The sequence below is a fragment of the Culex quinquefasciatus genome, chromosome 2 (assembly GCF_015732765.1).
Source record: "Culex quinquefasciatus strain JHB chromosome 2, VPISU_Cqui_1.0_pri_paternal, whole genome shotgun sequence".
Classification (NCBI taxonomy): domain Eukaryota; kingdom Metazoa; phylum Arthropoda; class Insecta; order Diptera; family Culicidae; genus Culex; species Culex quinquefasciatus.
Genome location: NC_051862.1, coordinates 130,664,103 through 130,691,932, shown reverse-complemented (window position 1 = coordinate 130,691,932; position 27,830 = coordinate 130,664,103). Strand labels below are relative to the sequence as shown.

Genomic DNA, 27,830 nt, shown 5'->3' with positions numbered 1-27,830 from the left:
TATATTTACCTCGAAATACGTTTTAAGTATTCTTCAATATGCTTATCACTTGTAGGTAAACATGTCGACGACATGTTGCGTATTATTTTGTTATTTGTTTTATAACATTACCCTAAAACTAAAGTATAAACTGTGGTTTAAATTCCCCGCGAAAAAAAAAGTAGCGTTCAATTCGTTAGTCAAAATGCTCTTATGGAACTAGAAAAAAAACGCGTTGCATTACTTCTAATCATAATATTTGTCCAATGGAAATGTCTTTTTTTGTTTCTGCGTTTTTCTTGCTAAAACAAGCGCAATAATGTTACATTACAAGATACCAGTACAGCACGGTTAGTTGGGTTCGCTAGATTCAGGCACCGAAAATATTTAACGATTTTTTTTTGTTGTTCTTCCAAGAAGCTGTTTTGTGTGGGTGAAACCAGTGATTGCTTTCAATAGATATTGTTCTGTCGTCGTTTTGTTTATTTTACTTTGGCTTGCAAAGAAATACTGCTTGAAATTACGGAATTTTGCGCTTCGCTTTGTGCAATGTTTCAACAGTTTAAGCATTAGATGCACTCTTTTGTTTTTTGTTTTCTGAAATAGCTAACTCTAGTTCGTTTTCCCGTTCTTATTTCGGCATGCAACTTTACAACAAGTACTAACGAGTGTATCAATAAGGCTAAAATAATCTATATATTTAAAACTTTGTTGCGTTATATCTCACTTGCGGTGGTTACGCCGGCCCGAGCAGTTCCGAGAGCATCTCCCGGCTGGAGAAGGCGTTGGCCGTGATTCCCGTCCGCGACCGGCTTCGGTTAAGTTGCGCCCTCCGTTCGGCACCGGCCGGCCGTGGCCCTCTCCGTCGGCGCTGGTCTCGATTTCCAAAAGCCGATCCCGTTTGCAGCGCCTCGAGCAAACTGTCCATCACGCCCTCCTGCGTCTGCACGGCATCGATGTCCACGAGGGCCAGTTTGCGCTGTTGGCGTTCCTGCATCTCCCGTTGGGCTCGTTCCTTTGCTTCCACAGTGCGGCGCTTTTTGTCCTCTTCGTCGCGGATTTTCATGTTTTCCGCGTGGGCCTGCACGAACGCGTCCTTGAACGTGCGGATGTCGGTGAAGAACTCCTCCATCGTGTACTTGGCCGGATCGAAGCAGTAGTAGTCGGAGATTTTCTGGAACAGCGTCTCCATCTGGGCGAGCATCCGACCAAGCACTTCGACCTGCGTTCGACACTCGACCGCGAACTGACCCATCACTTCCATAAAGTGGTCGTCGTCGCTTTGTGGGATTTTGTTGTTGTTCAAGTCCGACTCGAGGTTCTTCAGCGAGTTGTTCATCTGCCGCATCGTCTTTTGGATGTTGTCCAAACTGACGCGCGACGCCTTGTCCACGTGAGACAGATCTTCGTTGAAAGTCAACGCCTCGGGGAACTTTTTCTCCACCACGTCAGCGATGTAGTGCAGCAGCGTTTGCTTGTTCTCGTAGTCCTTCGTACTGCTGAGCTTTGGCAGGAAGCTGATCTCGAATCCAAACGCCGCTTCCTTCTTCGAGCCAGAGTTCATGTAATTCCCAAGCAGTAAAATCAACTCCAGCACCTTGGCAAACTTTTTGCTCGTTTTCACCTCCTCGCAAGCGGCCGTCCCGGCGACAATGTCCGGCTTACAGTCCTGCATCATGTCCGGCATGTTCAGCTTGAAGCTCAGACTCTGCAGACGTGCTCCGAGTCGTTTGATGTCGCCAATCGTTGCCGCAAATGCTTCCGGCCCAGCGAGTGTTTCACCACGAGCACGAATTTCTTGTAACCGCTTGAGCTGATCCGGCGGAGGCAGGTATTGGATGAGCTGTTGTAACACGCTCGGTCCCAGAATGGTGGTTTCACACCGCAGCAGGCACGTCCGGATTTGTTCGTGGGAGAGATGCTTGAGGGAACCACCCAGCAGAATGGACAAGTTCTGAGCGGCTTTGCCGTCCAGTACGCGAAGATCGACGTTCTTCTTGGAAGACGGAGGTCGATCGACAGAGTCCTTGTCCATCTGCTTGACCGGTTTGGAGGAAAACTTTTGCGCGAGTCCGGACAGAATTTCGTCGTCAGCCAATTTGTCTTCTTGCACCTTCACCCAGAACGAACTCTCCGACAGCTTTTGAGGCACGATGGCTTTCCAGTTGGCTCGCTTCATTGGCCCGTCCGTGTCCCACTTCTTCTTGGGTTTGAGACCGTGCGGGAGGGGAGCGACCATGGGGACCATCGGACGGAATCCGGGCATTCCCGGAGGCGGTGGTGGACCCATCCCGGGCATCATCGGCGGAGGAGGCGGTCCCATTCCGGGCATCGGTGGCGGTGGTGGACCCATTCCGGGCATCATCGGTGGAGGTGGTGGCCTTGGAGCACCGCCCATTCCTGGCATGGGCGGTGGAGGAGGAGGACCACCTCCGCCTGGTGGTGGTGGCGGCGGTGGAGGTCCCATTCCGGGCATTTGTGGTGGAGGCGGGATATTGATTTGAGGTAGCTTACTTTTGCCCTTTGGAGAAACGACTCCCGTTGCTTCGATTTCCTTCAGCCGGTCTTCCAAAGCAGCTGCTCGTGCCTCCGCCTCCTGCCTGGCCGTTTGCAGCTCTTCCATTCGCCTCTCAAAGTCCTCGCTCTTCTTACTCTCCATCTGCTTGGTCTTCTCCACCATATCTTCCAACAGAGTCGAAGTGTCGATGTGGAAGTCTCTGCTCTCAAAGTTTGGATCGCACCCACTCTTGTGCAGGACAATCTGCGAAACACACTCCTCAATCAGCTTAAAATACGCAGGCCGATAAACGTAATCGTCCCGGATAAACAGCAAGTGCTGCAGAATTGACAAAAAGTACGGTTCACAGCTCGTGTCCACCACCAGATTCTTCAACAGCTCGAAGCACTCGTGCATATCGTCCAGATCTAACCGAACATTATCAAACCGATTGCTAAACTCCTCAAAGTCGTCCTCCCGGAACGCGTTGAAAATCTTAAAATGCTTCTCCAGATTCTCGTTGCTACTCTTCTCCACAATCTCCGCCAGCTGGTCCAACCGGTCATGCAACCCGGCCCGCATCATCTCGCACCGCAGGTGCAACCGAAAGTTCACATCCGTTGGCGTATTGATCAAGCAATTGATAAAGATCATCGTATTACTCGCCAGCTCCAGGTTCCGGTCGTGCTCCACAAACAGCCCCTCGACGATCGGCCGAAACCGATGCCCCCCAGGCCGCGCCATCATCGTCGCGTTCGTAATCGCCTTCAGCACCTTCTCGTACCCATTCCGTTCCTTCACCAAACAAATCGCCGCCAACAGCTTGACCGCCTCGCACATCGTGTTCGGCTTGTTGGCGTCGACGCTCTGCGCCAGCAGCAGAACCGCCGCGTGCTGGTCCGGCGTCAGAATCACGTTCAACCCCCACGAGTTGTTCATGATCGCCTTCAGACATCGCAGGCACTCGTACTCGATCTTCTCGAACCGGCGCGGGTTGGACTTGCAGTGCCGCAGCAGGTTCACGATCTCGTCGATGCCCTCGACGCCAAACTCCTTGATCCAGCTGATCGGGTTGCTCGTGAGGGCCACGCGCAGACTCTCCACGCATTGCAGCACCTTCGGGATGCGGTTGATAAAGTCACCGTCGCGCAGGTACACAATGTAGTCGACGGGCTTCTCGAAGCGCGAGTTGGCGCGGTGCTCGGTGTTGGTTTTGCCTGGAAAGGAGGGAGAGAATAGAAGGTTAATGTTAGCATTTTGCCAAATTACAAGTACGTGCATTATCATAAGAGCAATTATCTACCAAAACCGGAAATAGATTTTATTTTTTGATTTGGCTCAAACTTTGTGGGGGCCTTCCCTATGACCAAAGAAGCTATTTTGTGTGATTGGTTCATCCATACAAGTCTCCATACAATTTTGGCTGCTGTCCATACAGAAATGGTATGTAAATAACGTCATGATTCGAATTCCCGGACGCTTCGAAACCCGGACACTTCAACTCGTTTTATTAATTATTTGGATATATGTTCGCATTATGAATGTCAAAACTGTGTTAATTTATTAATTCTATCATCAACTATCATTTTAAGTTTGTTTGAACGCTGTTGTTAATGCAAAAACAATTAAATAAAATATAATTATAAGTTTACCAAAAATGCAAAACATTTCAACGGAAATATTTCATAGGCGTCCGAAGCACCGGGAAGGCAAAGCAGAAATTTATGGTTTTGATTTCCTTAAATTCAAGCAAATTTTAATATAAAATATCGATTGTTTTGATGTTAATAGCTTATTTGAGACCTAACGAATGCCATTCACTAACATTTCAGTCCAAATTTGTGCGATTCATAAGCAAAATCGAGTGTCCGGAATTCGAATCAGCTTTTAACAGTGTCCGGCATTCGAAGCACAAAAAGTCATTTTAGTTTTCAAATTCTGATGAAAAATTGTTAGAAGAGGCATATTTTGCATGCAGTCTCCTAAAACTGACTGTTTTACTAAATCTTGATGATATTTCTACATTTCCAACTTATTTCATGATTTTTTGCCAGCTATAACAAAAATAACATGGTACTAAGTGTCCGGATTTCAAATCATGACGTTATTCGAACAGCTGTAACTTTTGAGTGAATTTTCTGATCAGCAAAGTTGTAGGTATTGTTGAGGACCTTTGATAAAAAATAGGTACACGGAAAAAAATTGGGTAATATTCAATGTTTGGCCCTTTTAAAATATTAGTCTTGATTTAAAAATTTTCAATATATTTTTTTCAAAGAGATCAGAAAATTTCACGAATGTTTCATCTATTAAAATTGATAATCGGACCATTAGTTGCTGAGATATCGTCATTAGAAAATGGTGGGTTATTTTGGTGAGATAAAGAAAACTTCTATTTTCGTGTTTCTTTTTCTTAAAGCGGCTCTATCTCATCAACCCAAGGTCCAATCTTCAATGTCTCTTAGACAATTTATAAGCAAATTTTCTGAACTTCTCAAAAAAATATGTTTAGAAATTGTCACTCATGGTCACTATTTTTAAAAATTGAAAAACTGCAAATATTTCGCTAAAATCAAACTTTCGGTGGCTATATCTTGAAAACGGAGCACTTCCCAAGTAACCGCGAAGCACTAAATAGCGGCATTAAATCAGCATTATATTGGCATTTAATACCAGCAAATAATGCTTCAAAACATTTAATCAGCACTTTTCCCTTGAGAAATATTTCAAGTGGCGCACAGTGATGCTGATTTAATACTTCACCGAAAGCTCGAACAAAAACAAACTGCTTTATCGACGTCAAGGCTGGGGGGAAAAAAGAACAGCTGCTCCACACACACACTTGGTGGTTTTTTTTTCTCCTGTTGCGTTTCATGTGTGTTGATGTTTTTCTTGCATTTTTCTCGTCGATCTCCAGGATGCGCGCCAGCCATCTGATGTATTCTGAAATGAGTGTTTGTTTTGAAACTTTTAATCGATGTGGTTGATGCATCGAATAATGATGAAGACTTTCTTTCTGCTGTTCAGAGATTCTGGTTCTTAGCTCTGGTCCAAAAACCCGTTGTCATTTCGTTGGACGGAAATTATTTACGAGTCACTCAGCAAATTGCGGCCAGCCAGTAAGTACAGTGCAATCAATTACGGAAAGCTTGAGGTTATTAGGGACAAGTACTGGCTAACGGCTAACGGGAACTGTTTTTCCGAGGACTGCTTGGTCCACGGTTGGCAAAATTTTGCAAAGTGTATCAGACTTCCGGAAAGCAGCTTTTTGCTTGCGAGAAAAGTAATTCAATTTACCAGAGAACTTTTGATAATGTCCTTTGTGCTATAGGCATATGTTTTGCAAAATTTGGCTTCATTACAGGCTGCAGTTTTCCACAAAAAAAAAAACACTTCAATCAGCGGGAATTGAACCCAGTTCACGCAAAAATAAAACTAATGCACACTGGGAGGATTGCGCCTTAGCCCGCACGCTTACTGCAACGGTATGACGGGAGAAGGATAAAAGTCAATAAGAGCGTGCCAGGCTGAAATGTTTCCCGTATCGATGGGTTACTTGTTGATAAACCGTCAGTGGGGGTGACTATGGGTCAAAAAACGATACACCTCTCGTATTTTCTTAATAACAAAAACAATTTAAATAACATCGAAAATCTTTCAACGTACATTTGTTCTTAGATAGTTTACTAACATTTTCCCAAAATATGGTTGATTTTGATGAACACTACCTAAATGCCTATTGTTTGAAAATTGACCCAAACTCACCCCTTAGAGGGGGTGACATTGGGTTAAATGAAACTAAAATGATGCTCAAATACAACGATATGGTAAAAACAAGTCATCCAACAGTGTTTCTTGTTCGAGGGAATCGTATTGACACGCTACAATGTTTGAAGTGGAGATTTTCAAACATTTGGGTAGTTTTCGAGCAATTCTAACAAAAATATTAGAAAAATGATTTCTCGAGAGGTCATTTTTGGCCAAAAACGTACCCCAACTTTAGACAGCTGCCAAAATAGCAGGATTTGTTCTAGGAACGAGATTTTTTCAGCGAAGTCATCTTAAGATGTCCCCTACACAACCCTTTCAACAGAATTCATTTTCATTGAGAAGAACCAGAGAAATTGTAAAATCCGTCAAAAATCACTTTGACCCAATCTCACCCCCCCAGACCCAATGTCACCCCCACTGACGGAACATCAAATGCTTTGGAGCACATTTTCAAGGTCGCAAATGGTGATTTAATGCCAGTTGTAATGCTGCGAAGTCTTGGTACTTTGAGAAGAACCAGAGAAATTGTAAAATCCGTCAAAAATCACTTTGACCCAATCTCACCCCCCCAGACCCAATGTCACCCCCACTGACGGAACATCAAATGCTTTGGAGCACATTTTCAAGGTCGCAAATGGTGATTTAATGCCAGTTGTAATGGTGCGAAGTCTTGGTAGCAAAGCTTATTTACTACTTCAAAACATTCCAGTGCTGATTTAGTACTGAATTAATACTTCAATTTAGTGCTTGTGGTTACTTGGGTTTATCAAAAAATCTGTAAAGAACTTTTCGATTGCAAATTCAATTTTGCATTAAAAAATAATGTCAAACTTGTTTTTACATGAAACTTTGATTTTTCCAAAAATCACTATTTTATCAAAAATTCATAACTCGGCGGCAGATTTTTTGACCATGTTTCTCTATGGCTCAAAAGTTGCGGATTTTTGTCCCCTAAAACATATCAAAAAATCTCGAAAATCAAAAAATACATATTTGAGTCGTGTGGTGTTCGTCGGGGGGATCGATGTGTGACGTCGCGCGCGAGAATCCGCGAGAAAGTGGTGGAAGATTCTGGAATCATTGAAAAGAAGTTCGGGTCAAGGCCTTGGAAGTTGGGCCATCAGTCGTGTGGTGTTCGTCGGGGGGATCGGTGTGTGACGTCGCGCGCGAGAATCCGCGAGAAAGTGGTGGAAGATTCTGGAATCATTGAAAAGAAGTTCGGGTCAAGGCCTTGGAAGTTGGGCCATCAGTCGTGTGGTGTTCGTCGGGGGGATCGGTGTGTGACGTCGCGCGCGAGAATCCGCGAGAAAGTGGTGGAAGATTCTGGAATCATTGAAAAGAAGTTCGGGTCAAGGCCTTGGAAGTTGGGCCATTAGTCGTGTGGTGTTCGTCGGGGGATCGGTGTGTGACGTCGCGCGCGAGAATCCGCGAGAAAGTGGTGGAGATCTCTGGATTTCATTGAAAAAGGGATTCACGTCGTCGTGTGTATATTCACTTTCATTTAGTTTTGGAAGCCCTTCCCATAGCATCGTTGCTCGGATGGCACGACGGCGGTAGAAGTGAAAAATCGCGATTGAGGAATTGATAAGTCCTTCTCATAGCGTCGTAGCTCGGAAGGCAACGATTATGTTTCCTGATCTATTTAAAATTGCACGTCGCCGAATAAATCGATAAATACAATAACATTTAATTTTGAAAGTCCTTCCCATAGCATCGTTGCTCGGATGGCACGCCGGCGGTAAGATGTGAAAAGTCCTTCTTATAGCGTCGTAGCTCGGAAGGCAAAGATTATGTTTCACTTTCTGGTCATATCATCTACCAAGATGAATCCTGACCTTCCCTTTCCTTCCCCTACTAACACAATTCCCCCACTTCCCGTGATGCTTGAAGGAGATGCTGTGGATTCAACGGTCTCATGCGGTGTCAACAGGTATAGAGCGACAAACTCTGTGTCTGATGAGTCTGCAACTTCAACTATCGGACTAACATTCCTACCTTTGTTGAACTGCATCTCCTTGGGGGGGCGCCGGTATTGACTTGAAGCAGAGATCTTCAGGGGTTATACAGTGAGGATGATTAGCTCCCACTAATCATCTGTTGGTTCATTGTGTAACTTCAGCTGATCCGTCAATAACGGAGTAGCAGCTCATTGGCAGTCAACCATGCTCATGCTCATGCTCATGCTCATGCTCAAACTCATTAACTTATCGATTTTATGAAGAGTAAAGCGTCATTTATTTACTATTTCTGAAATTTGCTCGCGTTATCTAAATTGTAAAAACAGTAAAAACACGGACGAACGGACATGACACCAGGAACAAATTTTCTTCAAATTTCTGAAGCAAACTATCACTTGCGCCATCTACATTCAAGTTGTCGAAGTAGCATCGCGCGATTAAGCATGATTTCTCAAAATGTCTTATGCAATAATTAATTAAAACATTTAGCATTAGTATGGTGCTAGTAACAATTTTTTGGCATTAAGATTGTCTTTATGATTCTATGTAATTTATCATGGACTCTAAAGTTGCCGAAAAAATTATAGAAATGGTATTTTTAATATGAATTCATACGACCATTTCAAAAAATGCCCATGAGTTTGCTTCATCAGCTGGCTTTGTTTACGTTTTAAACCACGTGGCGCGAAGATTTTGACATAAGCGATCTCGCTTGCGCTGGTTTTCGCCAAGAAGAAGTAAAAGAAAACCTGCTTCACTTTTTGAAACCCCGTGTCATGTCCGTTCGTCCGTGGTAAAAATATACTGATAAGTCCAGCCCATAGCACTACTGCTCGGCTGGCACGCGTTCGATAAAAACAACTTTTTAAATAATCAATTATCTATCTTTCCGCAGCCGGCTGCCTAAGATTTGAAATTTTCAACCGATAAACAAAATGCTCATGGTCACATCACTGCCACTCGTGAATCCTGACCTCATACCCATCTACTAACCCCCTCAAAACTCATGTGATACTTTGTCGGAGAAGCAGTCGATTGGGCGGTCTCTATCACTCAAGTATCGGACTAACATTCCCATCCACTTCCCCGTGACTCTACCACTGGTCGTGGCCGGCGCCGGTATTGATCAGCATGATAGGGGCCTTTGAGAAGTTGCGAAGCGAGGAAAGATAGCTCCCACTCATCTTCCACGGCTCGTGGATGTAACTTCTGGAGATCCTGGTCAATAACGGAGTAGCAACTGCGGGTGGGCACCTATGCTTATGCTTATGCTTATGCTTATGCTTAAAATCAAAAAATACATATTTTGGGAAATTGAGTTTTAGTGAAAAAAAAGTTGATAAAAAAATCTGCAATTTTTTTTTCCGTGTACCTATTTTTTTCTCAAAAGTCCTCAACAATACCTACAACTTTGCCGAAGACACCAAATTGATCAGAAAATTCACTCAAAAGTTACAGCTGTTTGAATATTTACATACCATTTTTGTATGGACAGCTGCCAAAATTGTATGGAGACTTGTATGGGTGAACCAATGACGCAAAATAGCTTATTTGGTCATAGGGAAGGCCCCCACAAAGTTTGAGTCAAAGCAAAAAATAAAAATGGTCGAAATCGGCCGACTTCGTAGAGAGTTGCTCACGTGCATTGTAGGGGAAATATACCACTTATAAGCCTAATAAGCGATCGTGTCTGAAAGATGCTGAATAATCTGGAGTGTTCCTTACTAAAACCAAGTACACCAACGAGTAGAGCAACTTTTTGTGAACATTTCTGTTTATTTTCACTTTTACTAAAAGTTGTTCTATTCCTTTTACAAGCACTTAAAAAATAATTTCCCAAATGTATTGTAATCAGACGAGAATGCATTGGGCCACGCCCATTTTTCTATTTTCAGCATAGTTCTGTTTTCTTCGAACGCTTTTTTGGGTCTGCTTAGTGCTGCCAATAGAGGAGAAAAGCAACTCGCGACAAAATTTTGAGGCTAGGAATTTTGACAGATATGATTTTCATAAAGTATTCGCCTCCTTTTCTCTCCCACAGAAAACCTGGGAACGAGGTAGCTGTCAAACTAGGCCAAAATGTTAAAGTCACTCACAAAATGAACTTTGAGTGATTTGAGTTCATTTCTGACGTCACGATTTGCTCCTCTATCGAGAAATTAAAAAAGAAAGTGTGTGCAACATGGAGTTAAAATTTCTGTGAAGTACACTCAACCCCCGGTGGTTGGTCACTTTTTCGTTTGACACTTTTTTAGTTTGTACCCCGTTGGTTGGTCAAAGTCAAACTAAAAAGTGACGAAATGTCACTTTTTACACGGCGCTCACGCACACTATCAAAACAAACATTTGGTAGCGTGTGTGAACTCCGTGTAAAAAGGGTGTCAAACTAAAACGTGACCCCGTTCGTTTGACTACAGTTGGTGTCAAACCATCGGGGTTTGAGTGTAGCTGTGAAGATTACCATGGCACTTTGAAAAGTTTAACTCCATGTTGCACGCACACACTCTCACTTTTAATTTCTCGATAGGAAAGAAACCCGTGACGTAGCAAATGAACTCAAAGAACTCAGTATTCATTTTGTGAGTGCCATTTGAGTGGTTTGACAGGTGTCAAATCGGGACTAAGCCTTTTTCTGAATTTGAATTTGCTCACGATAAAGGAGAAAATTGTGACGTCAGAAATGAACTCAAATCACTCAAAGTTCATTTTGTGAGTGACTTTAACATTTTGGCCTAGTTTGACAGCTACCTCGTTCCCAGGTTTTCTGTGGGAGAGAAAAGGAGGCGAATACTTTATGAAAATCATATATCTGTCAAAATTCCTATAGCCTCAAAATTTTGTCGCGAGTTGCTTTTCTCCTCTATTGCGCGAAACGTCATAACCCGAGTTTTTTTCCGTATTAGTGCCCGTGTGCTTGTCCGTGCTTCTGGCCGTGTTCGTGTACGTGCACCTGACCATGTAGGTGCCTGTTCCTGGTCGTTCCCGTGGCCGTGTTCTAGGCCGTGTCCTTGTCCGGACTCCTGCCCGTGTTCGTGCCCGTGTTTCTGGCCGTTTTCGTGTCCCTGGCCGTGTAGGTGCATGTTCCTGGCCATTCTCGTGGCCGTGTCCTTGCCGTGTTCCTGGTCATGTTTGTGTCCATGCGAAACGGAACAACCGGAACAAAATTATAATTTTAAATGTTAAGTCCCGGAACTGACACCTGTCAAAAAAGTTCATTCGGTCGTTTACCTTTGAGGTTAAGTTCCGAGCTTTTCTCCTTTATTGTGATGAAATTTTAAGCAAACACTCACGAAAAGTAGCATGTATCGAGAAATTAGAAAGAGAGATGTGAGCCGGTAACATGGAGTGAAACTTTTCCAGCTGTCATGGAAAACTTTCTAGCATCTGGCCAAAATATAAGCACTCTAGGTCAACGGGAAGTGGGGCAAATCGGGACGCAAAGTTTGAAGGTTAAAAAGCGTCAAAAATCTTAAAAAGGCTGTTACTTGGGCAAAATTCAATTAAATTACAAATGCATCTGAAAGGTCTTGAAAAATGAAACAAAATGCGGGATAAAGCATCCCAATCAGTAAAGTCTAAAGAGAGTAATGGCATTTTAGTGAACAAATAGCACAATTTTCAAGCTTAAATAAAAAAGTGTTTTATCCAGACATCAACTCGATTCGACCTGGAGCTTTTAGGGGACATCTGGGACTACCATCTGAGACAGATTATCGAATAATCGAGTAATTAGTTTTTTTTTATTTGCTATTTAATTTCTCTTTAGTATTTCCGACGACAAAACCAGCAAATTGCAGCAATGGCCACTTAGAGAAGCCCTCCCACTCAAACAGCGAACGCCACTTGCACTGATAAAGAGAATGCGAGATTGGGTGGAGTGGATCTGCTCTGAAACGAAATCCGATACCGCGCGTCAACATACCAAACCAATACTCGAGACAAAACCCGAAGATCTGGCGGCGGCGGCGGTGGCACCCCCAAACAAGGTGGCCAAAAAAACATCGGGAAAGTAACGGGTTCGTCGGCGAGCTCTTTCCCATTTCGGGTGATAAGAGGGGCCGGCAGATACACTCTACAGGGGTAAATTGTTAATTGTTGGACTAGAGTTTCATGTTTTCACCGTTGTTGGGGAGTTTAGCAAATTATCCATTTGTCCCAAATAAATTCGTTTGTTGTTTTTGTTGAACGTCATGATTCGAAATCCGGACACTTAGTAGCATATCATGTTTGTTCTAGTTGGCAAAAAATCATGTAATAAGTTGGAAATGTAGAAATATCATAAGGGGACCATCCATAAACCACGTGGACACTTTAGGGGGGTGGGGGGTATGGCGATTGTCCACGATCCATACAAAAAAGTTTTTTTTTGTATGGACAATTGTCCACGATGGGGGTGGGGGTAACAGATTCCCAAAAAAGTGTCCACGTGGTTTATGGATGGTCCCAAGGATGTAGTATAAAAAGTCAGTTTCAAGAAAATGCATGCAAAATGTGTCTTTTCTAACAATTTTTCATCAGAATTTTAAAATTAAAATTACTTGTTGTGCTTCGAATTCCGGACACTGATAAAAGCTGATTCGAAATCCGGACACTTTTGCTTCGAATTCCGGACACTCGATTTCACTTATGAATCGCACAAATTTGGACTGAAATGTTAGTGAATTGCATTCTTTAGGTCTCAAATAAGCTGTTAACATCAAAACAATCGATAGTTTATATAAAAATTTGCTAGAATTTAAGGATATTGAAACTGTAAATTTCTGCTTTGCCTTCCCGGTGCTTCGAACCCCTATGAAATATTTCAAGTGAAATGTTTCGCATTTTTGGCAAACTTATAATTTTATTGTATTTAACTGTTTTGGCATTAACTACAGCGTTCAAACAAACTTTAAATGAAAGTTGATGTTGGAATTCATCAAATAACACAGTTTTGACAGTCATAATGCGAACTTATATCCAAATAATTGATAAAACAAGATGAAGTGTCCGGGTTTCGAAGCGTCCGGGAATTCGAATCATGACGTTAGTTCGTCGCTGCTCTGATTATGGGTTTGGTGGGTGTGCTATTTGGCGAGACAAGGTGGGAATTTCGCTAAAAAGCGCAACGACATTATCACGGACATTGTTTGGCTTAGAGATAGCGTGACAACCGTTGATAAATGCAAATTTGGAAGCTTGGCTAGCTTCTTCACCATCCATTCGCCAAAACGGACAATTCATGGACAACCTTCAGCTGATTCAAAAATCGCTATGGTATTGACCAATCATCGTAGAATTTCCAGCACAAGCCACATCATACAGAACCATACAAGGGCTGAGAAATACAGTCGTGGGGTTGAATCGAGTGCCACACCTTAAGTCTTATCCACAGAAGCTGCTTTTAGCCTTCAGATAGCTCCACTTCACTCTACACAACACTATGAAGTGTTGAAGCACTCGCCAACCTCCGTAAACAGGAACGGGCATCTTTGAAAAAAGAGTAAACGGTGTAATTTGTTATTCCAAAAATCTAAAAAGACTTATTACAGCATTTGACCACAACTCGTGGATTAATCGAATCAGCCATAAAGAAAAAGCCTCGTTCGATGGTCGCCGTTGCAGCTGTTGAGTTGTTGAACGCGCTGTACTGAACTATAAGATAATCCCGCACTTTGAATTGAGCTGAGCGTGTGTGTGTGTCCAGTCAGGTCTGCTCGGGTAATAAATTTAAATGACACACACGAAACGAACGGTTTACTACTCAGAACAACGCGGTTCACGATGATGATGATGTGTTTCCGTGAATGCGGTACAAGATTTTGAAGGATGCTGTCGCGTTCGTCCCTGGAAAGGTTCACAGACAAGGGGAAAAGATTCTTGTGCATTTAAAATAAACGTAGTGAGATTTCATGCGCGAAATATATCGGATCGAAATTTGTCAATGTTACGGCTTAAATTTGTCGGTAGAAAATTGAGATTATTCGATCGTTATTCCTCGATCTACTATCGACCAATTACGAAGATTGATAAAATTTTTATATGTGCTCAAAGCTGGTTTCTAATTCGAAAATAAAAAGAAATAAAATTTTAATTAAAATATTAAAAATTTTACAAACTCAAAAAATGTTTTTTTTTTATTTAAAAACTTTAAAATGTTTTTTTTTAATTTTAAAACTCGAAAAAAGAATATTTTTCAAATTTACAAACTTTAAAACGTTAAGAATAAAAAAGTCTGAACCTACAAAAAAAAATAAAATAAATCAAAACAAAAAATTACATACAGTTCAGACTCGATTATCCGAAGGCCTTGGCAAAATTCCACTTCGGATAATCGAATCATGTTTTTTTTCGTTGTCTTATTTTTTATTATTGAGTTTAAGAGTGACCCCTAAACTGCCCATGTTCACATAAATGTCCCATATGCAAAAACAGCAAACTGAGAAAAACGCATCTGAAATTTGTCCCACACATAAGTTTTCGAGAAAAAACTGCATTTCCTCCTGATTTCTAGAACAAAGTACTGGATGTTGTAGGCTCTTTTGAAAGAGCACACGATTAGAACCAAACATATGGGACAGGGGCAGTAAACTACCCTAATGTAATTTAGAAAATTTAAATCCAAGATGGCGGCCAAAATGGTGGTGTTGAAATACTGAAAAAAATGCATTTTTTTATTTAATAGGCAACCAACCTATCAAATTTGAATATGAGAAGGGAAGGATTTGATGTTAAAAACAAGAAAATAAAAAAAATACGAAAAAAATGTTCGTGAAACAAATATCCGAAGTTCCATACAAAATCTTTTTTGCATGGAGCGTGGACAATCGCCAGACCCCTCTTCTAAAGTGTCCAGCTGTCCACGTTGTGAGTTTGAAAAATCCTACTTTTTTAATTGAATTTTTGGCTTTTTTGCTGCAAAGGATTATTTTTAAAATATTTGAATTATTATTATTTATTTCTAATTTTGAGTAAATATTTTTGACAAGTTTGTATTAGTTGTTTCTAATTGTTTAAAGTTTTTTGTATTTTTTGTACTTTAAGTTTTTTGAGTAATTGAATTTGTTAAGCATTAGTATTTCAAATGTTAATAATAATAATAATAATAATATTCAATATTTGGCCCTCTTGAAATGCTAGTCTTGATTTAAAAAATTTCAAAATATTTTATTCGAAAAGATCGGAAAATTTCACGAATGTTTCATGTTTTAACATTGAAAATCGGACCATTAGTTGCTGAGATATCGACATTAGAAAATGGTGGGTTGTTTTGGTGAGACTTAGAAAACTTCAATTTTCGTGTTTCTTGTTATTAAAGTGACTGTATCTCAGCAACCCGAGGTCCAATCTTCAATGTTCCTTGGACAATTTTAAAGCAAATTTTTAAAACTTAAAAAAAGTATTTTTAGAGATGGTCACTAATGGTCACCATTTTTAAAAATCGTAAAACTGCAAATATTCTGTATGTAATTTCGATTTTTTTTTCCGAGGATCACTACTTTTTCAAAAATTCATAGCTCGGCGGCAGATTTTTTGACCATGTTTCTCTATGGCTTAAAAGTTGCGGATTTTTGTCCCCTAAAACATATCAAAAAATCTCGAAAATCAAAAAATATGTATTTTGGGAATTTGAGTTTTGGGACTATCCATAAACCACGTGGACACTTTTTTGGGAATCTCAAACCCCCCCTCCCCCCCTTCGTGGACAATTGCCCATACAAAAAAAAACTTTTTTGTATGGAGCGTGGACAATCGCTTATCCCCCCCCCCCTAATGTGTCCACGTGGTTTATGGATGGTCCCTTTAGTAAAAAAAAATTATTAAAAAATCTGCAAAAAAAAATTCCGTGTACCTATTTTTTCTCAATAGTCCTCAACAATACCTACAACTTTGCCGAAGACACCAAATTGATCAGAAAATTCACTCAAAAGTTACAGCTGTTTGAATATGTACGTACCATTTTTGTAAGGACAGCAGCCAAAATTGTATGGAGACTTGTATGGGTGAACCAATGACGCAAAATAGCTTATTTGGTCATAGGGAAGGCCCCCACAAAGTTTAAGTCAAATAAAAAAAATACAAAAAATAAAAATGGTCGAAATCGACCGATTTCGTAGAGAGTTGCTCATTTTAAGTATTTCAAGTGTCATGTCAAGAATCTTAAGAATTTTGAATATTTTAAGTTTTTTTTAGTTTTCCAAAGATTTTCATAATTTTTAGTATTAAATACTGAACTTTTTGTCACTATTTCGACTATTTTAGTTATTTCATTTTCTGAAGTATTTAAAAGAAACAAGTATATTTGAGATTTAAGTATTTTAAAAAGTTAAACGTTACTAGATTTTTGCCTTCCTCACCTTACTGAGAAAAGGCTATAAAATCACTCAAAAAATGAACTTCTCAATTAGACCTCCTAGACCCACTTTCATGTATACCTATCGACTCAGAATCAAATTCTGAGCAAATGTCTGTGTGTGTGGTGGGATGTTGATCAAAAAATTGTCACTCGATTATCTCGACATTGGCTGAACCGATTTTGTCCGTTTTGGTGTCATTCGATCCGTCTTGGGGCCCCATAAGTCGCTATTAAAAATTATGCAGTTTAGTTAAGTACTTCAAAAGTTATACTGAAAAAAAAAAACGATTTTAACAAAAGTTCAGAAGATTGTAAAAAGGGTGATTTTTGTAAGAAAAGAAAAAGAAAACCCGTCATGCTATACATTTTCAGAAAGGTATTTGAAAGACCTTTTCAATGCGTCCAAGACATTGAAGATCTGAAAACCCTATCAAAAGTTATAAGCACTTAAGTGTTATTTACGCATTTTTTGGAGGCCGGTTCACAGATATTTTGATGAAAACGTTGTCCGAATCTATCATGCGACCTATCGTTGCATAGGTAATCAAAAGACCTTTCCAACGCGTCCAAAACATTGAAGATCTGACAACCCTATCAAAATTTATAAACACCTAAGTGTTACTTATGCACATTTTGGAGGCCGGATCTCATGATCATCTCATCTTATCTCATGATATTCATGCGACCTATCTTTGGATAGGTAATTAAAAGACCTTTTCAACGAGCACGAATTGGATTGAAGATCTGACTACCCTATCATAAGTTGTAACCACATAAGTGCCCTGCAATATGAAGATCTGACTACCCAATCTAGTGGTAGTGGTCAAAATTGATAAAACTCTGAAAAACACCGCCATTTTGTGTCTATTTTGGATAGCACCCTTTAAATGTGAGGAAGGCACCAACCACCTAAGGGTGGATTAAGTAACGTTTTTTTTGTATTTTTTGGTAAATGAGAAGTCAAGAAAGATTGTAGCAATAGTCGAAAACGAATAAAAAAAAACAAAACTAGCAAGAATAGCAGACAAAAAGTTAAACCTTTTAAAAGGATGAAGTTTGAAAATTGTCACATCTACAAACTTTTTAGATTTTCCATTTATAGGATTTCCAACTTCAAAAAATGTCTTGTTTATTTGTTTTCCTCCAATAAATCTCAATTCCGTGCAAGGGACTCCATAGAAAACGGTTCTGGATTAGTCAGAGTCGGAGAATATATCCCGACCGGTACCTTGTAGATTTTCCATACAATTTTGTTTGAAGAAAGCATGTAAGTCATTTTGCACAACTTCATATAAATAAAAGCACAATTTTTATCAATGTAAACTATTTTAATTTGATCCCAATTTTCATCATTATCCTATAAAGAAATAAATTTTCAAAAAAAAAAATCGCTTCTAAAAACCCACTTAACGACCTCCCCGCGAGCTGCTGACGGCAGTTCAAGGACGTCCAGTTTTTGGACAGAGCGCCAACAACCGCTGCGAGGAAGATCTCTAGGCAGATAGCATCGCGGCGCTCTTGCTTCACCAACAAACACTATCTCCCACATTTCTCGGGCGCGCTATAATCTTAATAGAAGTCATTCCCGCCCGCGGTTGTTACCTTTTGTGGGAATGCAAACTGTCGGGTCGGGCGGTCTTGGAAGCAATTATATCACCCTATTTGAGCGCAATCGCTGGACATTTGGTTATTACCACTATTTTTTCGGACGTCGACAGTTTCTACCATTTAGCAGAGTGTTAATTTGTGAGTAAACACGACTCTTTGCTACCTCGTGATACGTTTGATTTGATCTTTTAGAATGTATTTGAATTGTTCAAATTAGTTACAGACAATGTTTGAAGAGTCATAAAATCTATAACATGTAGTGTGACAAAATGTTGCTGATAAAGACTTTTCTTCAATCTCGAATCTACTATAAAAAGATCAATGCAAAATCTACTCAATTCAGTATCTCTACTAACTTTAAAGCTTTTCAACAAATTTGCAACAATGTTTGGGCAAAAATTTCCCCTTGCCACTCTCGCCATCGGTTGCATCTTAGTGGCAATCCTCCAAAAGAATGCGGAAGCCCACCTCTTTCCACCGATTCCGTTCCACTCCGGACTGAAGCCGTGTCCGACGATCAAGCCAACTGCGGATGTTCCGGTTCCACCCTTTCTACCGGACATGTCCGCTGGATTCAAGGACATGTTTGATAAATTTGCCTCCTTTGGAAAGGAACTTTCCTCCATCAAAGCCATGCTTGAGCAAATTAAGCACAAAATGGACCAGGCACCGGCACCGGTTCCAGCTGCAGCCGCACCGGCTCGTGATGCGGCCATCGATGCAATTCCGGCGGCGTGGGCTCCAGTGGATGCCGTGCCACCACCACCTCCAGTCGAAAAGTGAACACGTGACGTGTTTAAAAGCAGCATCGACAGAATAATACTTTCATACATTTCCCGAAAATAAAAATAAACTGGGTTAAATCTCAAACCATCGTCGCTTCTGAACTTAGTCTCGCGTGAGAATACAGGTGTGTTGTCCCTCCTGCCTCAGAAACGTGTTCAAAATTGCTTTAGTGACTTTTGTACAAGCAACGCAAATATCGATGACTTCACTCAGCACCCAGCATCTGCGTGTGTGATGACATACACCTCACCAAATGTCGGTGAGGATCTTGGCAGAAAGTAAATCTCACGTCTTGAATGATCATCGTCAACCGAAGCGGTGATGATTTCAGTGCAGTGCAGATATTGTGGTCAGCAAGGGGACTGATCTCAGAGACAAATGGTTGTGGTTTATTGAGATTTTTTAAAGCAATAATTTTCATTTTTGGTGAACAGTTAAAAAGAAAACTGGCCCCTGAGGTGATCTCCACGAAATCGGCCAATTTCAAGAGGGTTTAGTTTTTGTTTTTGTTGTCATAGGTTCGTCCATTTAAATTGATATTAAAATAAATATACACCCAAAGGAAAAACATATCTCAAAATCTGCAACAGTGGATTTGCTGCTGAAAATGACACATTTTATAACATTTTTTGCAGCAAACCCGTCGATCATTTTTGCCCGCGTGTAAACATTTCAGTGATCTGCAGTTCTCACCAACACATATAATGCTGGCCCGTCCCCGAGCAATAGAGCTATCTAAGCCCGATCTCACGCACACTAGCTTACCATTTGTTTTTGCTGGCGGGTACAAATTTTAACCTAAAAATCCATCGTGTACGTACACACAATACATGCGCACGTAGATAACTCTATGCTCCAAAGAGAAGAATATGTTGGTGCTCTTTCACTCACATTTAAGGCCGATGCAAATATTTAAAAAAGTTTTTGTCCCTCGGCCCTGGCCGAGGTCAAGGGGGGGGGGGGGCAAAAAAATAAAAAAATATAAAAATTTAAATAACAAGCCATAGTCTTCACATTTAAATGAAAAAAGTGTTTTAAAATGCATTTTACACTAGTTCAGTTGTTTTGCAATCATAAGTTTTCAAAAAATCTAAGATCTGACAAAAACAAAAATTGTATCGAAAAAAAAGGTTTTGCATCGAAAATTTTCAAAAAATCATAAGATAAAAAAAAAAACATCTTTAAAAAAGTGTTTTGAATTTGGAATTTCACTTCAATTTTCATTGAAATTTAGAGGTTTTTGAAAAAAAAATTCCCTCTTTCTTTTGAAGACATTTTTGAAAACAAAAACTTAATATTTAAGACGTCAGATTTTATTTAAATTGCTATTACGACCATCAAGATGGATTACCTGTCAATTTATTGAAGTCTCTAAAATATTCTATTCATCAAGAATAATTTGTGTTCAAAGAATGGAAAAACTCTTCAAATATTTTAGAAATCAGACTTTTTAAGAACTACATTTATATTTGAAAGAATTGAAATCACAAAGATATAGCGAATAGCAAGATTATGTTGATTTTTTTAAATAGAAAAAAAAATACTTTTTTTTAAACTTCTCATGCTTGAATGGAAAAACTCACAAAAATTTTAAAACCAGCAAGAATAGTTTGTATTTAATTGATAGAATATCTCTCAAAATATGTTTAAAATTCTGAAACGTCAAAAAGTTGCAACGTCACGGCAGAATGTGTCAAATAGGCTATTTGTCCGTATTTTGGGCCTACTAAGCCGAGCGCACTTTTTATTTGATGTATTCTCAAAGGCTGCTATAGGCAGCCTTGCTTGTATTACATGAATAAGTTGGTTTTTTAATGCTAATGCTCTTACCTAATCACATTTTTGAAAAAAAAAAACACTTTATATTTCTGTATAAGCCCGAGAAACTGAAACATTTTTTGTCCCTATTTTGGGGATATTGCTTCTAGCATACGACCTTCTTTGTACATATTTTCGGCCTACCTTCTGATTGGTTGAAATCTTGAAGCACGTGGCGAACTTTTTTGACGTACGGTTCAACCGCAGCTCGTACAGTACAGCCGCACAAATTCGGTCGACAAACATGCTCAATCATTGTGATGTTTTAAGCCACAAATCAACATTAGAACGATTGATTTCACTGGCGCTACGTGCATAATTAGCTTGGACTTGATTTATATCATTCTTTACGAGTTGTAAAAATTATAAAACATTTCTGGAGTTTTTTTTTTGAAAAGGACCAATAAACCAAATTTTAAATTTTTGCTTTTTGGGTGTTTTTTAATACCCCTGACTCAGGGCGGTTCTAAAAACACCCAAAAAGCAATAACTGGAAATTTGGTTTATTGGACCTTTTCAAAACAAACTCCAGATTTGTTGCGTAGCCAAACAACAAGCCCGTAATATGCAAGAAAGACTGTAACTTGTGCGAAGCGCACACACACTGTTACAATTTGTAGAAGTGTCAAATGGACTGAATATAAAGCCATTCTCTCCGAAATGGACGAAGTTATTAAGGGACCATCCATAAACCACGTGGACAATTTTTTAGGAATGTTTTACCCCCCCCCCCTCGTGGACAATTGTCCATACAAAAAAATGTTTTTTGTATGGATCGTGGACAATCGCCATACCCCCTTAAGTGTCCACGTGGTTTATGGATGGTCCCTAATCGGTTATTTTATTGATTTGGTGGCAGTTTGGTGATTGTTTTTCCAACCGGATTGTGCAACCCACAAAAAAAAACATATTACCGGTGGTTGGAGATTCGGGGGACGGCTCTCATTCGTGTGCTGAGCGATGAAAGCCGGGCGCTGAGTGTCAACAAGCGGTAAGCAAAAGTGGTGAAATTTTTCGCCCTAATGGGCAATTAGCGATTTGCCATGAAAAAAGTGAAGAGTGCTATTTTTATTGCTTTATTTCTAATTTAGAAGGAAACAGTAAATTATTCTTGCCCATCAAAATGAAGATAATGACTGCACGTATCATTATCAAGTGGCAGATTCCTGCCAGATTTGGTGAAATGCTCAATTTCGTTGAATTAAGTTTAGTAGACCCAAAATTGGTACTAGGCCCAAAATAGGGACAAATACCCTACTATTGAGCAATTCTCTACGAAATCGGTCTTTTTTTATTTTATTTTTTGTATTTGAGCAGTTCTCTCAGATTTCGGTCATTCGTTTTTTTTTTTTGTATTTTTCAATCCGACTGAAACTTTTTCGGTGCCTTCGGTATGCTCAATGAAGCCATTTTGCATCATTAGTTTGTCCATATAATTTTCCATACAAATTTGGCAGCTGGCCATACAAAAATGATGTATGAAAATTCAAACTCTGTATCTTTTGAAGGAATTTTTTCATCGATTTGGTGTCTTCGGCAAAGTTGTAGGTATGGATACGGACTGCACTGAAAAAAAATGATACACGGTAAAAAAAATGGTGATTTTTTATTTAACTTTTTTTCACTTAAACTTGATTTGCAAAAAAAAACACTATTTTTAATGTTTTTTTTTTTATTTTTTGATATGTTTTAGAGGACATCAAATGCCAACTTTTCGGAACTTTTCAGGTTGTGCAAAAAATCTTTGAGCGAGTTATGATTTTTTGAATCAATTCTGATTTTTTCAAAAAATCGAAAAACTGGTCGCAAAAATTTTTCAACTTCATTTTTCGATGTAAAATCAAATTTGCAATCAAAAAGTACTTCAGTGAAATTTTGATAAAGTGCACCGTTTTCAAGTTAAATCCATATTTAGGTGACTTTTTTGAAAATAGTCGAAGTTTTTCATTTTTTAAAATTAGTGCACATGTTTGCCCACCTTTGAAAAAAATATTTTTGAAATGCTAAATTTTGCATTTTTGAACTTTGTTGATACGACCCTTAGTTGCAGAGATATTGCCATGCAAAGGTTTAAAAACAGGAAAAATTCATGTTTTCTAAGTCCCACCCAAACAACACACCATTTTCTAATGTCGATATCTCAGCAACTAATGGTATGATTTTCAATGTTCAAATATGAAACATTCGTGTAATTTTCCGATCTTTTCGAAAAAAATATTTTCAAAATTTTTAAACCAAGACTAACATTTTAAAAGTTCAAAAATGCAAAATATAGAGAATTTTCTCAGCATTTCAAAAATATTTTTTTCGAACTTGGGCAAACATGTGCACTAATTTAAAAAAATGAAAAACTGCAACTATTTTGAAAAAAGTGACATAAAAATGGCTATAACTTGAAAACGGTGCACTTTATCAAAATTTCACTAAAGTACTTTTTGATTGCAAATTTGATTTTACATCGAAAAATGAAGTTGACAAATTTTTGCGACCAATTTTTCGATTTTTTGAAAAAATCAGAATTGATTCAAAAATTCATAACTCGCTCAAAGATTTTTTGCACAACCTGGAAATTTCTGAAAAGTTGGCATTTGATGTCCTCTAAAACATATCAAAAAAAAAAATTAAAAATAGTGTTTTTTGCAAATTAAGTTTTGGTAACAAACAGTTAAATAAAAAATCACCAAAATTTTTTTAACCGTGTATCATTTTTTTCAGTGTAGTCCTTATCCATACCTACAACTTTGCCGAAGACACCATATCGATCAAAAAATTCCTTCAAAAGATACAGATTTTTGAATTTTCAAACATCATTTTTGTATGGACAGCTGCCAAATTTGTATGGAAAATTTTATGGACAAACTAATGATGCAAAATGCCTTCTTTGGGCATACCGAAGCCACAAAAAAAAGTTCAGCCGGATAAAAAAATACAACAAAAAAATCGAATGACCGAAATCTGAGAGAACTACTCTATTGCTATTTGTTTAAAAGAACTACTCATAATGAAAAATGGAAAATAAATCTTATAGAAAAATATAGATTTTTGTACATGTGTATTTTATTTTAAAAGTAAAACAGAAGTTTGATTCACTTTCTCCACATTAGACCTTAGTCCTCTCGACGTATTGGCATTCGACCTTTTTTCCATTCGTCCCTTTTTTGCACATCCTATCAAAAACTCCGATTTCATCATTGTCGTTGTGTAGGGTGTTTCAGATTTGATAAATAATTTCTATATATATTTTACAATCAAATATCTATTCAAGCCACTTTATTTAAAGACACAAACTTTTTTTTTTTATTTTGGTGAAAAACACCTTTTTCTGTTTGACATTCTGTTTTTTATTAAATTTTCCCAAAGCAATGCTAAATTGCAACCCTGTCCGATGGAACAACACACCAACGTAAAAAAAATGACAAAATGGGGAAGCTTATCATTCCAAGGCTCTCCAGAAGTAGGTAATGACGTGTACAGACTTTCCGTCAGCAACGACTCATTCATTATTGGAAGGAATAAAAGTGACCAGCACACCACTGAAACTCTGTGTATGTGTGTTGTGTGTTCGAGTTGTGGTCACTTGGGTCAGGTTGTGTGGAATTTCTTCTCCTGGTCCGCGCCCGCGATTTGTCATCCCCATTCGCGTTGAAAGAAGGAAAGAATGATTATTTTATCGTGTGCTAGCATTCGTTGCTGCTGAACACGTTCCTCGATTTGTTGTTTTCTACAGTTTAGCACCTTTCTAGGCTGGGTGTTAGTGTGGCACCTTTTTTTTTAATTCTATTTCTTGATAGGAAGCAGCTGATGTGTGAGTGTGTGCGAGTGCAGGAATTCGATCGCTCTTTTGTCGTCGGCACACATCACAAGTGTGAATCAGGTTGTAATCAATTTTGCAGTGACTCCGGTGAAAATTGAGCGTATGGAGCGCTCAATTTGCGAGGGAATTTTAAAAATTAAATTGTTTAAGGTATATTAACAGTCTGCTGATTTGTAAGAATTAATATCTCAGATCTTGATTGTAGATCACCTTCTTAGCAAATGCTGGAGATGAACGATCTCAATTGACTTTGCCAAAAAACAAACCGCAATTATTTACGACGTCGTCGTCGTTTTCCCCCACCCAACTCGAAAATAAAACGAAAACATCCACTTCCCGTGCCAAAAGCAAGCATCTGCTAATAAAATCATCTGCGCTAAATTTGCCAAGAAATTATCCAAAATAAACCGTTTTCTCTTATTCGCGTCACCCTTTACGGCGTGAAACAATTTCGCTAAAATTAGTTCCTTGCAAATTTTGCATCGCGATGTGTCTTTTAAAATTAGCGCAAAACTTTTATTAAGATGCAAAGGCGATGATGACGTCGACGTTGTCGCGCAGCGACTCTCTTCAAGGACATCCTCCCCTCGCGATTCACGACGGAGCGCGATCATTACCGAACGGAATTGCACGCAGACATTGACGAGCCGATCAAGGTCTTCCTGGCAGCGCAAGGAGCTTCGGCCAAACAAAGCGTTCGTTCATTTTTCCTTGTTGCGTTGCGCTTCTTCTTTCCACCACTTGTTGGAACCGTCCTCCTCCTGCCGCTGTGCCAAGCCACGCCACAGCCAAAACAAAAACAAACACTCTCGAAATCCGCCGCCCCCGCGCCACTCACCTTTCAGATGCATCAGGATCATCTTCTTCTTCTCCTCCAGCGTCTTCAGCAGCAGCGGCTCACGCTTGTCCTTGGGAATGTTCATGTCCTCGAGGATCTCCTGGAACTTTTGGTTCACCTCGGGCTCCGCCATCCGGTTCATCTGCGCCTGCAGCTCCTCAAAGTGGGCGGCTTCCGCTTCCGCGCCCGAAAGTGGCCTTCCTCCGTTCAAACTTCCACTGCCGTAGCCACCGTGGCCACCGACACCCCCGCCCCCCAAACTTCCCCCACCCGTGCCATAGTGGCCCGACCCGTGGCGGGAACCTCCCTTCTTGTGCGGCCGACCCCCGAACAACGTATCCAGCAGGCCACCCGATTTTGCACGATCATGTTTCGACATTTTCCCCACCTCCTCCACCGGGAGGACACTTCCCACCACAACCAGTGACACTCAACCGACGACGACGGCGGTCCGGATTCCAGCGAACGTAACGGTGACCGACGATTCCTTGCGCGACCATTCGACACAAATTGACATCACTCTCTTCTTTTTCAGACTTGACCAACTTTTGACATTCTGTCTGCTGTCTGACTGCGAAACAGGTTCATCGCTGGCTGGATGACGACACACCACGGCTTTTGACAGGGGGCTGTGAACGCGAACTAAACGGTGATTTTTGAACGATTTCGACAGGTAAAACTTCAGGTGGTTTAATTTTCGGGACGGTTTCGCTTCACTCTTGCACTCTTGCCCTGATGCGCGTTTGGGAAAAACATTCCACAGTTTTGACTTTGCTGCGGTTGGGCGATTACGTCAGCAGTAGGGGTGGGGTGACAGATGTCTACGAATATAACAGTTTTGATTCAACGGACGCTTGTAGGACAGTTTTCTCCCCGAGAGCAGGGATGTCAGTTTAGCTGATTTTTTCTTCAATGTTCTGATATACAGTATACTCAACCCCCGGTGATTGGTCACCCGGACAAAACGGTACAGTGGAATTGATTGTAGAAACAATGAATTTACAATGTTCTTTGTTGTTAATATATTATTTACTGTTAAATCATTGTAACACCCTGGGATAATGTAACAATCAAAACTGATGGTTTAACAGTAGATTTTATTGTAACAACATATTGCAATGTAAAAACGATGTCATGAAGGGTTATTTAATCTGATACAGTATGGGAAATTTGGCACAAGAGAAAGCTGCAAAAGCTTTAAAAAAATACATGCGTGTCATTATTTTAAACAAAAAGTTTCAAAATCACATGATTAAAATTGACAGTTTATGTTTTTTCGTGCTTGACAAAATTTAGAGTGTACCCATGAAAAAAGAGGTGTGTGTGTGTGTAGAGTGCAACCAACAAAAATCAAACCGTCAGTCTCCATCATCGTGGTTGGTCGCCATTTGCTGCAGATTTTTTTTTCGTCGTTAAAATGGGCCGAACGAAGAAAGGTAACTTAGCAAATTAGTTTTAGATTCAATGTTACACATCTAATAAACAATATTTATTATTTATCTTTCCAGAAAACCCAAAAAAAAGTGAAGACTACGGCCAAAAGTGCTCAACAAAAGCGTTTCCGGAAGGCGGGGGCGGAGCCCCAAGGTGAAAATTTTGAAACCAAACCTAACCTTAAAGTGTTCCTCAGACTGATGTTCTTTTTTTTTATTTTAACAGAACGTCAGAAAAAAACAGCAAAGTGCGGCCAAAACGGTGAACGATTCTGCGCTTAAACTGAAGGTTAGAGAGAGATGAATTTAAAATTAAAATAAATTTAATTTTTGTTTTTTTTTCAGCTGGACGAAAAGCTACAGAAATCCGGAATAAGCCTGAGCCAGAATCGTTTGGAAATGGTGTCCATACCAAGTGGCGCGTTTATCGAAAACTGCCCGGGACCGTCGACCTCCAAGGACCCTCTGAATTTGAGTGTGACGGCCTTGCCGGAAGCTGCCACCAAGAACGGTAGCTTGTCTCTAATGACCAGTGACGAAGAAGACGACAGTCAGGAGGGGGACGGCGATTACGATGACGGATCGACATCAGAAGAGGTATTTTCAGCCGCTTCCATTAAAGTTTGACACTTTTATAATAAACGTTGATCTTTTTCCAGGAGACCTTGGATAAGTTCTCGAAGTTACACGTTCACACCGAAGTCGCCAAACAATCTGCGGCCATGGAAGAAGATCCGTTCCCGATGCCCATCAAAGCTGAGAAAACCCCACCTCGAGCTACACCACAACCGGAGAACGACGCGCTGACCTACGTTAACATGTGGAAGAACAAGTTCCTTCATCAGCTAGAGCAGACCAAGGAGCTTTCTAACAGTCTGCTCAAAGAAAAAGCGAAATCATCCAGGCTGAATCAGCTGGTTATCACGCAGATGGCGATGATCCGGGAATTGCGCCTCGGAAAGGAAACAAGCGTAAATATTTTGAATGATTCTATAT

General features: G+C 40.0%; 2 protein-coding genes and 1 long non-coding RNA gene across 3 annotated transcripts; 2 read left to right on the top strand and 1 right to left on the bottom strand.

The window, feature by feature from the left end:
* Nucleotides 1–256: 256 nt before the first annotated feature.
* On the bottom strand, nucleotides 257–26,200 carry LOC6031977 (protein diaphanous). Its single transcript, XM_038253588.1, has 2 exons — nucleotides 25,402–26,200; nucleotides 257–3,693 (listed from the first exon to the last, which is right to left on the bottom strand). The coding sequence occupies exons 1-2, from the start codon at nucleotides 25,778–25,780 to the stop codon at nucleotides 716–718; spliced, it is 3,357 nt and encodes a 1,118-aa protein (XP_038109516.1). The 5' UTR covers nucleotides 25,781–26,200; the 3' UTR covers nucleotides 257–715.
* A 594-nt stretch (nucleotides 26,201–26,794) lies between these two features.
* On the top strand, nucleotides 26,795–27,223 carry LOC119767515. The gene is made up of 3 exons (XR_005277561.1): nucleotides 26,795–26,988; nucleotides 27,061–27,123; nucleotides 27,180–27,223. It is a non-coding gene; the product is annotated as an uncharacterized LOC119767515 (long non-coding RNA).
* Nucleotides 27,224–27,233: 10 nt separating this feature from the next.
* LOC119766320 lies at nucleotides 27,234–27,743 on the top strand. The gene is made up of 3 exons (XM_038250800.1): nucleotides 27,234–27,431; nucleotides 27,494–27,707; nucleotides 27,739–27,743. Exons 1-3 carry the CDS (start codon nucleotides 27,234–27,236, stop codon nucleotides 27,741–27,743), a joined length of 417 nt encoding a protein of 138 aa, XP_038106728.1.
* The last annotated feature ends 87 nt before the right edge of the window (nucleotides 27,744–27,830 follow it).

Coding starts and splice junctions, on each gene's coding strand:
- LOC6031977 (XM_038253588.1), bottom strand. CDS start 25,780: ATGTCGAAACATGATCGTGCAAAATCGGGTGGCCTGCTGGATACGTTG. Junction 3,694..25,401: donor GATCCTGATGCATCTGAAAG/GTGAGTGGCGCG, acceptor CCTCCTTTCCAG/GCAAAACCAACACCGAGCAC.
- LOC119766320 (XM_038250800.1), top strand. CDS start 27,234: ATGGTGTCCATACCAAGTGGCGCGTTTATCGAAAACTGCCCGGGACCG. Junction 27,432..27,493: donor ACGGATCGACATCAGAAGAG/GTATTTTCAGCC, acceptor ATCTTTTTCCAG/GAGACCTTGGATAAGTTCTC.